The sequence below is a fragment of the Homarus americanus genome, unplaced genomic scaffold (assembly GCF_018991925.1).
Source record: "Homarus americanus isolate GMGI-L3 unplaced genomic scaffold, GMGI_Hamer_2.0 scaffold51859, whole genome shotgun sequence".
In the NCBI taxonomy this organism is placed as follows: domain Eukaryota; kingdom Metazoa; phylum Arthropoda; class Malacostraca; order Decapoda; family Nephropidae; genus Homarus; species Homarus americanus.
The window spans coordinates 19451620-19463835 of NW_024711292.1; the positions used below are offsets into that span (position 1 = coordinate 19451620).

Below are 12216 nucleotides of genomic sequence, written 5' to 3' on the forward strand. Positions count from 1 at the left end.
AACTAGGCTCAGAATAGTCTCAGCATGGGCTCAGCACAACTGTTTTCACACAATTTTATTATCTTTAACATCAACTCTCCTTGGCAAAATGAAAGTAATTGAAGATGGATTTTACAAATTGAAGGAACATATTTTACAAATGATATCACCTACTTATATTATGTACAGACATGTTAACATTTATGACCTTTAAGTGGAATATCTTAAGAATAAAAATTTTGATGAAAAGTTTTAAATACAGTAATTAATAAAGTTTATTCAGTTGTGAGTTAACAAAGTGTGTCACATATATGATACCAATGTTCAAACTGTTTTGAGAATTTTTTAACTACACTTATTCCAAGGAGAGAAGAGTTTACATTCACCAATCAGAATGATTAGTAGCCAGAGAGTGCTGCTGTCCTTTGCTGTTGATGAGCAAAAATAGGCTTATTCGGAAAGGGTTGTAGCTTAACTTACTGTGATAACTATTGCATGGTAATGTGATTCTGTATTACTTATTAATCCTATGATAATGGAGCTAATCTCTGGAAGAGTATATAGAACAAGGAACGAGTATGTCGTCATCACTGTTACCGCCTCGTGAAAGTCCGATAAAAGAGGATTGTGTCATGTTGGCAGAATATGTACGGTCGTTGACTTAAAATTATCTGCTTTATCAACCATTTGTGTGTTATGGCAGCCTTAACTAAGACCATAAACCAATTATTTGTCATGAAGAAGCTTAGTGATCTTCATTAATAATCCTTTATCTAATTTTATCACAAGGCAATGCATCGCTATGTGTGCGATATTTGGTTAACTGTCGTCGTTGTTCCGCCTGGAGAGAACGTGCCAATTACAGTATACACTAACTCTATCAGCGAGTCTTTGCGCTGTTCTCTGTTGTAATATTATTGTGGATGTCATTTATATCATTTTATTTTCTAAGGAAGGGGGTGGGCTTTTTGATGATCTGAATTTTATTGACTTTCCATAATTTGGAAAAGTCAAAGTGGTTGATCTTTGTGCTGTTTGTTGATGTTCTAGTCTATTACAGGATGATTTTTTTTTTACTGCAGATGATGATGTGTTTCACTTTTGTTCCTCCAAGTGTTAACTTTGCTTGCTACAACAAAACTACACCGGAAGCTATAGTATCATAGACATTTCTTGGGGGCTATTGATATCAGTAGTTTGGTGTTTCAAGTAAAAATGGGGTCAATCAGTTGTACAGGCATTCTTCTTGGAGAAGCCATTTTTCTTTTGAGGTTGTTACACATTGTTACACATCCTCTTGTCTCTCCCTCTCCTTCTCTCTCTCATCTTTCTCCCCTCTCCTTCTCTCTCTCCCCTCTCCTCTCTCTCCCTTCTCTTTCTCTCTCTCCCCACTCTTTCTCTCTCTCCCCTCTCCTCTCTCTGACCCCCCCTCTCCTCTCTTTTTTCTCTCTCTCTCTCTGTCTCATGTGCTTATCTCCATAGTATGTGGAAGTGTTGTCTTTAGTCTTGTAGATTTTTGTGCCTTTCATTCCCAAATGAGTTCACAAAATGTTGTGGAATTTTTTGATGAACACAACTACAGGGGAACCTAGACTGAGTTCCTGCTGGTTCATTATTGGATATTGTGCAGCAAGGTCACTGTGCTTATCTGAAAATTGCCTTGTTAAGTATGCTTTTTCTTGCATGTCATGTTAGAAAACAATCCTTAACCGTGCACTATAAAAGATTTGCGCTCGTCGATCGTGTTGTCTTTCCGTGCCTCACCCAAGAGGGATACCTGTTAATCATAAAACAGTAATGTGCTAAGTCATGTTCTCTTACCAAGGTCAGTTGGTCTTATCATAAGATTAATGTGTAGATAAATTTTCTTCACTGTAGTAATGAACTTAGCTGCTGGTACAGTATTTAGTTTTCTGGAAATATCCAGTATTTTGTACAAAGAAAATATTGTTATGGTAACAGTTACTTCAAGTTGAGCATTTTTTTGTATTTGGACTGTCACTCTATAACAAACATGATGGTGGTGTGTTTGACTGGTATTTTTATAATTGGTTGATGAGCTCACTCTCTACTGTATGGTGAGCATTGGTGGAATTAATAATATTTATTTGTCAATACTGTATCTCCATTGTATATGCCTTCTATCATACAATAGGTTGGCAAAATAATTTATTTTATTGCATTTCCATTTGTTCTTAGTGTAGGTTTATTAAAGAAAACCAACATCAGAATTGAATATACTTTACTGTGTATTGTTTTGGCCAGAACTTTTTGAAAAGTATTATACCTTATATAATTTCAGTCTAAAATGCTGTTTGCATGAGATACATTCAGTTTTACCTTAATCATAATTTTCAGGTTGTCTCTAGTAATCTATTTGTTTGTTGAAAGGTCTGCTGATATACTATAATGGCAGAACAAGTAATGCTGACAAGCACAGCCTAGTCTGGCTTGTATAAGTCCATTAAGTTAATAACACACTTAACCAAGGATTTATTATATATATATGTGCATCAATAAGCTCCAAGTATGAAGTGATTATGTCAATACTTTCACATGCTAATTATTGTTACAACCCACAGAGCCAGCAATCACTCGGGTGGGTGAACCAGCACAATCTCAGGGTCTTTGTTTGCTCCTAGAAATCTTGTACTGCGTGAGTGTAATAATCCAAGTAAGCGTTGGCAAAATATCTTTTGTTTTATTATTTTTTTATTTGCAAGTGTTAACAGGCTGTTTACCTCAAGGTTTATAATTAGCATTTTAATAAATTATAAGGCCAAGTTCACAGGGCAATTGGAAGTGCCTCCTTTCACAGTTGTTATATTAGTCATTGTTTAATGAAAAGCATTAAAGCTCATCTGTGTAATGTTTAGAGATAATGTTTATTATTAATATTTTAAGCTCACAAAGAGGTATAATTGTTCTGTGACTGGACTTTCTTTTGAGCACTAATTAGTCACTGACGTCTAGAACTTTTTGAAGATGTTTCCGAGTAATTAAGTGTCGAGATTGCTCACAATTTCAAAAGGGGGGATGACATCAAGGGTTAAAGTAATTTGTGTATGGTCAATGTTACATGATTCTGATGACTATATCAGAAAAATCTTACTTGCTGTTTCAGTGTGTAAGTAAAGGGTTAGGTTATTTCCATTGTTTACTGTGCAGTCAAAATCCTAACCTTTCTCAAATATTAACGAACAGTCTGGACTAGAACATTTTAACAAGTTAGAAATTATTGGAGAGTGAAATAATTGATTGACCTCATTAACTTTATTAAAGTATTTTCTTACGCTGTAAAACTAGAATAAGTAAGGCAGTCACTCTACCCAATTTATCTGTTCCTGATATGATGTGTTGTGATTACTGATGAAATGATAAAGGACTAAGTTCTTACCCTGGATGATGTCACCCCCCTATGTATACTCGCGTGGGTTTAGGGAGCACTTGGTAATCAGGTCCATTAGTATGTATATAGGATTTTTAAATTATTGTTATTTTGCCATAAGGAAGTATTACTATCTATATAAATATTTATCATAACTTGTATAATATGCTATTTAGGATACGCAATGCTGATATGTGACACTAAACATGACAATATTGATAACTGATGTTCACTGCAATTCTGGCTGGACCAATTTGTGGGTCTTTAAGGTCTACCTACCAGTACTGCAGTTGGTGTAACTCTTCCTTAAAGCCACCCAGGGTTAGCATTTTATTGTCATTCGGAGAGTCTAATCATGACAATCAACCTTGGTCCACATAGATATGAGTGAGATGGATACCTTATAGAATATTAGAGATTTATCCTGTAGGAAAGCAGTAATTTGAAGAAAGAGATTAAATGAATCTTGTGATCTACACCAAATGTCATCTTCCTAATTGACTCTTGTCGATGGTAGTCTCTACAACCCAAAATTAGGGTGTATGCACGAATTGCTCAAAGATTTTTGTCGTTATTGCCTGTCTTACATGGCCAAAAGGAATTAATATGCATTATTGATCTGTGTAGTTTAGAATGGAATGTAACTCAACATTTCTTGTATAATTTTGCAAGAGCCAGCATTTTATTTTTGTTCGTTCAATGTAATCCCTGTGGTAAGCACTGTTGGTCTTATATCACAATACTGTACGGTACCAGCACTTTAAAGCACTGCTTTAATTTTTTCAGGCCAGATACTGGTATGTGTTGCTCCCAAAGCTTGTAAATATAGCATTACTAATTAAGAAATAATTTGAAGTTAATTATATCATTAACTAGCAATATTCTTCTAGTATGAAAATAAAGGTTAGAAGCTTGTAAATATAAATAAATTTGGTGCTCAGTTTTGGCAACATTTGAGTATTAGTAGTATTAGGATTTTCATATACATGTTGTTATTCAGGTCAAATAAAATGTGAAATAGGAGCTCAAAATTATAAATTGTAGTACAGTAGCTGTGAATTTACACTTTTTGAGCTTATTTAGACATTTTTTTTTAAATATTGGTTTATTAAATAGGCATAATCATTCAATTAAGCCTTAAAACACAACTGACATATTTTACCAAACGGGGAAAATTTATTGTTCTTATAGTAATAATTTGATGGAATTTACTTCACACATGGGAAAATTTACAATACTGTATCATTTAAATATACAGTGCATCATTTATTATCATAATATAATGAAACTATACTGAAATTAGATGAAGTAAGGTTAGGTTAGGGTGTTTAACTTAGTAGTGATACTGTTCCTTTATGATTTGTTTATCAACTTGATCTTCCCAACATAAAGACAAGCTGGAATTTTCAAATACCTGGTAAAAATAAAGAAAAATAAGCATAAATTATTGTCACACACACACACACACACACAGATAATGAGATCTACAGTATTACCTTGGAAATCAGGCACTATTTAAACAGAGAGGATATCAGATTTTCCAACTTGTTAGTTTTCTAAATGTAAACATATATCTTGACACAAATTGAACCAACAATACCATGACTTATACATGATCATGTTTCAATCAAATCCCTATAATTTGGAATAATTTATTTGTGGGAAGGCCTGTCCTGTTTGGCTGAAACTTTTGAGTGGGGTGGGCTACTGTAGTAATATCTATATTGCAGGGTGGAAAATTTCAGAGGGTGGGGGATTTTTGAGTCAAGCTACCTAAGAACACCGAACCCACTAATTTTAAGCTAGACTTAACACACTCAGCAGATTTATGTCATATGAACATCTCTCATACGCTATTGGCAGCTTGGTGCTGGTTCTTGGTACAGCTGTACTCAGTGAGTTACTGAGTAGCTGGTGTCACCGGGAGCCTCACGCCCTAAAAGTACCGGTATTTGTACCTCCATTTGATGGCCCGTATCATATACAGTAGGATTTTTTTTTTGTATACACAATATACATTATGTATTTAAACAGTCTTTTAGATAAATTATTCGTGATCAGTTTGGTTAAAATTGTGTTTCTAACTGAAGTAAACTTATTTTAGAGAGATTGGTATAAATATTTTTTATGGTCTTCATAAAGAAAATGAGTTCCCAACATATCATTTTGAAATAATATTTAAGGGTCTTCTTGAAACAAGCTTGTAGAGAATTTATTCAGGATCATTACAGTACCAAGTTCATGTTTCTAACACAATTAGAATGGATGTTATGGATGAAAGTTTTGACATTTTCTTAATCGCCGTAAATTTGCGCCTGTGGCTGTGGTCTAATGTAATAGAAGAGTGATAAGATAATCGTACAAAGTAGAAGAGTGTTTCTTATAGTATAGTACATTATTACTTCACTATAATATGCCTGTTGTTAAAAAAGAGAAGCACATAGTACAGAACACGTTAATAATAAAGTACAGTATTGTACTTGTCAATTATTACCTTTTATCATGAGTCGGTTGAGTCTAGAGGTAGGAGGTGATTGTACGACACTCCCATTGTATGCCACTGAAGGTGACGCACTGCTAATTTCGTTGACTATATATGCTGTACACTATTTATATTTCTTAGACACTTCACTTTAGTGCTCCTCAGCAACCACCTCCACCACAGTGCCAGCCCCCACTTATATGAACTTTCGTCCCATACTAACCATATTTTGGTTGTGTTTTCTGGATTGTGGATACATGTGTGGTGTTGGACCCCAGTCCAGTTTGCAAGGGGGATCTGGATTAAGTGAGTCCACATTAGAGGGAGTTTACTGTATATATTTTTATTGGGTAAGAAAGGTTGGGTTTATGTTGTATGTCATCATAAATTGTATACGGCTCACCTTGTTTAATGAACCACAGCAAGCTGCATGCCTATTGCATGTTTTAACTTTCTGTGCATTGTTTTCAATAGTGTAATTTTTTTTTCCATGTAATAGCAAATACTTAATGTGTTTTGTCAGGCAATTGCACTGAATAGCTTTTCCCCATTAAATTTAACATTAACTAGATGTGAAACACATTACAGTGTTGGACTGATGCTACACTCACAGAGGCAGCCTAGCTGCTTCTGTCATGCATCTTCCAAGTTGCCGGATAGGTCAACCTATCAATCTGTCTATAATGATAGTGTTTCCATAATTTATTAAGTCCTTTTAATATTTATTCAGTTCAACAAGAAATGGGGCTTTATAATGCTTATTTTATTTCAGTTTACTGCTTGTGATGTCATATAGAATAATTCCAAATAAACCATTATTATTGATAGCCTATGGAAGTTGGCACATGCCACTATATTTTTTAACTGAAACATTCCTTTGTTTGTAAATACAATAGATTGTGAGATTTTAATGAGTATCTCTTTGGTGAAGTATTTTAACCATGTTTGATGAGTATATGTTCAATGATGTATTTTAACCATATTTAGTGAGTATATGTTTGGTAATGTGTTTTAAATATGCTTTGACTTGTAACTACAGTAATCATTCCTTATAACAAAATTCCTTTTTGTGAAAATTCGATTTAGCAAAACGAATTTGTGCCTGTAGTATTTGCTTCTTCATTTAGCGAAGCCTCCTGGAGTTTCAGATAACCCCATGTGGGTTTGCAGCATTATTTTAGCGTAATCAGTCAGTTTTCCACGATGCCTCCAGATTTTTTCGTATTCGCTCAGCGTGTGTGCACGTGTTTCATTGTCAACATACCTAAAGTGAAGAGAAGGGTAAGAATGTTGTCAGATGGCTGACTACCTGCTCTCTCTCGCCATCACATAAAATATGTGCTAATGTATTTTATGATGTGCCATGAATCATTTTTATTGTTTATTATAAAAAAAATTCATTTTTGTTGTATGCAAAATACAGACTTAACAAAGGACTGGAAGCCATGAATCATTTTTATTGTTTATTATAAAAAAAATTCATTTTTGTTGTATGCAAAATACAGACTTAACAAAGGACTGGAACCTATTTCCATTTAAATATAACTCTGACAATGAAGTGGATTTTATGAACATGCCCACTTTATCGCGAGAGGAATGAGTATATTCGATTTAGCGGAATCCTCACTTTTGCAGAATCGGCCTGCATGCTTTATTCCGTTGTATAGAATCATTACTGTATTGATGTTATGCAGTACAGGTCAATAAGCTCCCAGAGTAAGCACTGCCACAAATGAATTTAACATGACGTTTTGTAATGAGTGTAAGTGGAAGGACTTTTCAAAATAATTCTTTGTTGTTCGTTTACGTGAATTTTCTATACTTATTTTTTTTATTTTGACAATTTCTAAAGGCTTAGTTTTGTGAGACTCCCACATAATTGGTAGCCAGATTTCCAAAGGTGTACTGTATCTGTGTGCCTATGCATGCAAACAAAAATCACACAAGAAAAATAATTCATATGATATGCAAGGTAGCCATTAAGAAAAGTGTGTGTGTGTGCGTGCGTGCGTGCGTGTGTAAGCTTACTTTATTGTGGATTGAAAACCCGTGAAACACAATATTTTGTCAGGGTTACCGTATTTGGCATTTAGCAGAATACTAATAGGTAATTGTTCATCGTAAGGGAGACTTATCTTTATCTGGCCTGGAATGCTTTGGTTATGACAATTTTCATATAATAGGAAGCACCATCTCCACAATTTTTATACATTAATGGCACAGTTGAAAGAAAAGGAGCCATGGGTAATGCCTCGGATAAATTCACCTTTCATTTCTTGCATTTTATTACCTTTAGCAACTCTGAAGGCTCATCCAAAAAGTAGTAGCTTTTACATGATATTAACTATTACTCTAAGTATATTCTTTAAATAAAATTATAGTTTAAATACAAGAAAACCTATATAAAAAGCTGTATATAACTTAAGAATGTTGAAGGGTAATATAGTGTAATTACTGTACAGTACTTATCTTCAGCATTGTACAGTATAAAGTTTTTACTGTAGTTTTAGCAATAATACAAAAGTTTCAATACATTCTCTTGTAACTTATATCCAGGAACTGGTAACCAGTCTTTTTTTTTTTCCCCTCCTCCCAATAAATGACATGAGTACGAATTAAGGTTTGAACAGTATGGCAGTTTCTTCATTAAGAGCATGGGTAAAAGCATCGGCAATTTGTTATTCTAAGTTGCTTGTGAATCATGAAATAATTTTTGTATTGACATATAGGGGGTCCCCGGGTTAAGAACAGGTTCCGTTCCCGAGGACGTTCTTAAGTCGGAACACGTGCTATGTGCATACTGTACTTACAGAACAATGTTTGAAATCACACTATATCATAGCCTAAGTCCTTATATACATTTAAAATCACTTAATTTAAAACAAAAGAAGAAATAGAATGACAAAAATACTGTGAATGAAGGTGAAAAAATAAGTCATCGGGAAAATAAAATACAGTTCGTATCAGTGGGCGTTCATAAATCAGACTTTCATAAGCCGGTGGACCCCCTGTATAGGTATTTGTTTTTCTAGAGGATTAAATCATAATTACTAGATTTGTTGATGCATTAAACATGGCTCAGTGTTGGATAGTATACAACAAATTTGATTTTGTTTGGCTACATGTACTCACTCCTTGAGATGGTGCTACCTTATGACTGCTGTTGACTACACTGTGTAGTAAATGTTACTCATTTAAGTATGTATTAATGCTCTCTTTCATAAGCCAACTCAAATTCACTGCTTTACCGTCCAATGAAGGTGAACTTCACTATCAATGATAATATGATCCAAAGTTACAAATCAATTTGATGAATTTTATTACTAAAAGAGATATTTGAAGCCAGCATTAGAGGAAGGATTTTACTTCTGAAGGGGCTTCACATTTTGTTTGTTACTTCAAGTTGTCATTGTTGCTGTTTCTATTTGGCCTTCAGCACACCCAGCATTTGTCTATTCCTTTCATATTTGTTGTCCAGCAGTATATAACCTCATTATACCAAATAACAAACACATATTTTAGCATTAGATGCCATACTATGGAGCTTAATGTTCTATTCTATTGATTATTGCTGCCATTTTCCTAGCCCAGTAAGTATGAAAGTATTAAATATTCTACACTATTTAAGTCCAGTAAGGTAATACTGTATATTAAAGTTGCTTCATAGTGACAAGTTCATAAGATGACTACACGAGCTAAATTTAACTTATACAGTGCATGGGGATTTAGATTCTATATTCAATGATGATACAGGATGTGATTTGCAGTAAAATATTTAAAAAGATAGAAGTTGCCGGTGATGTCACTCTCTGCTTGCTAGTTCCTTATGGTGGCCGCTTCCCCATTACACTTACTTGTGGCCTTCTGTGTCAAGTGTTCGTAGTTGTCAGAATCTTGGGACGTGTGCTGCCTCCCCACATTATGGTTCAGGGAGTGCTGCATAATGTAGTGAAGGCACTTCACAAAGTTGCCCCCTTTACCTGCCACTGTCTTCTGGGCCCACATATTATAAAATGAGCCTTATTGCAGATGTAATAAAGCACAGGATTGCTTATTACCTTATATATGATGTATCTACAAGGATGCCAAAGATTTGCTGTTATTGGTGTCTAATGTCATTAGTGGATGTCTTTTGATTGTTCATGTTAACCATCATCTTATATTTCCCATCCCTTAGACTTGAGGATTGTAGGTCTTCCCAAAAGAGATCATCATATCTGGGGGTCTGCCCTTCTGGCTGGGCTACGTATTTGAAACTTAAATTTCACGGATATTCTGTCATAATCTTCCAATTGTATACCTGTTATACTCATCTTTTAAAATGGTTTTGGGTCAATAAGAAGTGTGTGGCAGTGCACATTTCCTAATTGTTCACTATGGTAAGCCTAATAGTAGATAGTTGTCTTTTCCTGTATTGTAAGCATTCACACTAGTTGATGGCATTAGTTGTTATTCCACAAAGTTGTTAAGGATAGCTCTTTCTGGTGTGATCAGGTATTAAAATATAGGCAAATGTCAGAGACATTATAGATGTAGTTACACTTTGAGCATTTTTGCAGTCTATTGCAAAAGAGTCACTTTTAACTTGTGCACTAAACTGCTGTTGATGAATATACAAGTAGAGGTATAAAAAAAAGAGTTCCAAAATACATATCATTGATCATTGAGATCTTAAATCTTTTCAACGATAGCAATTGACCTTTATCAATTTTGCTTTTGAATACTGTTTAAAGATTTAAGTTAGAATTATGTGATGGTGAGAAAATTTAGATGGCCCGTAATTTATCAGGTTTGTATGAGCAGTACTGAACTGTATTGTGGGTAGCTATGTATTGGTTGATTTTCCTTTAATTATATTGTTACTTTTTTAATATATATATATATATATATATATATATATATATATATATATATATATATATATATATATATATATATATATATATATATATATATATATATATATATATATATATATATATATATATATATATATATATATATATACACACACACACACACTCTCTCCTCGACTTACAACAGGGTTCCGTCCCGACGACCAGGTCGTAAGTCGAAACGGCGAAAATAATACATAGAAATTCTAAAATGGGTCTCTTTTTCTTCTCAGCACCACGAGAACTCTCACCTTTACGCTTCCCAGTCATTTTAAAGGGAATTACAAATGAAATTTTTTTCATTACACAGCGCGATCACTTATGTCGAGACTCGAAAATACGTAATGTGAAAAATATTTTATGCGACCATGGCCTTTGTATGTCCGGGTTGCCGTAAGTCGAATATGTCGTAAATCGAGGAGAGAAAATATATATATATATATATATAATTCTGCGAGTGCTTATGAACTGTAACTGTCAAGTATTAGTGAGGTAAAGCACCCAGCTAGAAATAGTCAAAAGGTTTTTGGTATGTAAAAGTCTATTAAAGAAAAAAAAATCAAAATTTTTTGTAATTTGAACAATATCTCGAGGATGTGTGTTGTTTTCTTCGGGTATTGAGTTCCAAATATATGGAGCTCTGTTGAGTGATGTTATATATAGTTTTTATGGTGCACAAATAGGAAGACATGCAGGAGAGTATTTTTATGAGATCAGCATTTATGTGCCTTATGCAGGGTTTGACATTTGACATTTTTTTCATTTGCAACATATAATAAGTATTAATTCTCTTACTTAAGGCACAAAACTGCTGTTCTAGTCACATTTATGCTGCCTGTTGTCTATTCCATTTATTCTATTGATTTTTCTTTCTCATAACTTATTGATCGTTTTTGGAAATGTGTGATAAAAGTGGAATTTGTAATTTTCACACTAATTGTACACCTTCATTTTTACCTGCCTAGACATATGAATTAGGTACTACAGTACCAATAGAAATTATGTTGTGATGAAACAGAATTACATTTGTGGAATACCCCAAAATGAAACTCTTTTGTAATGTTCTAAGAAAGTAGCATTTTTCTTTATATTTACTCTAATTGTTTGGAAGTAGGCATTGGAGCGCTTCAAGAGTGCAAATGTTAGTCTAGGATTGATATTACTTAACATTAGTATTAGCTGCGTAATAATCAAGTCATTTATTGCACCCTTTGTCTCACGGTTAGGTCTTAGTCTTAATGACTACATTCAATGAACACATTGCAAAGCCAAGGTTTTCTGTTGTTTTTCTAGGCCAGAGAGATTTGTTATTCTGGAGACCTTGATACTCTTGAGTTTAAACTATGAAAGTGAAATCTTTGATTGAGTAAAATTTACTTGAGTATCATATGATAAGTTTAATTTAATTTTGATGCTTCTCCTTTCCCTGTTGGCATTATTTGGGAAACTATGAGCAATGTTGTGATAACTTG

General features: G+C 33.9%; 1 protein-coding gene across 1 annotated transcript in view; it reads left to right on the forward strand.

Annotated features, from left to right (window-relative positions):
- LOC121855285 overlaps positions 1-10348 on the forward strand; it is a gene marked incomplete in the record, with an annotated part of 205963 nt that extends 195615 nt beyond the window's left edge. Inside the window, 1 exon segment of the mRNA XM_042350203.1 lies at positions 2562-10348. Within this exon segment, the coding sequence (XP_042206137.1) occupies positions 2562-2621 (60 nt within the window).
- Between the last annotated feature and the right edge of the window lie 1868 nt (positions 10349-12216).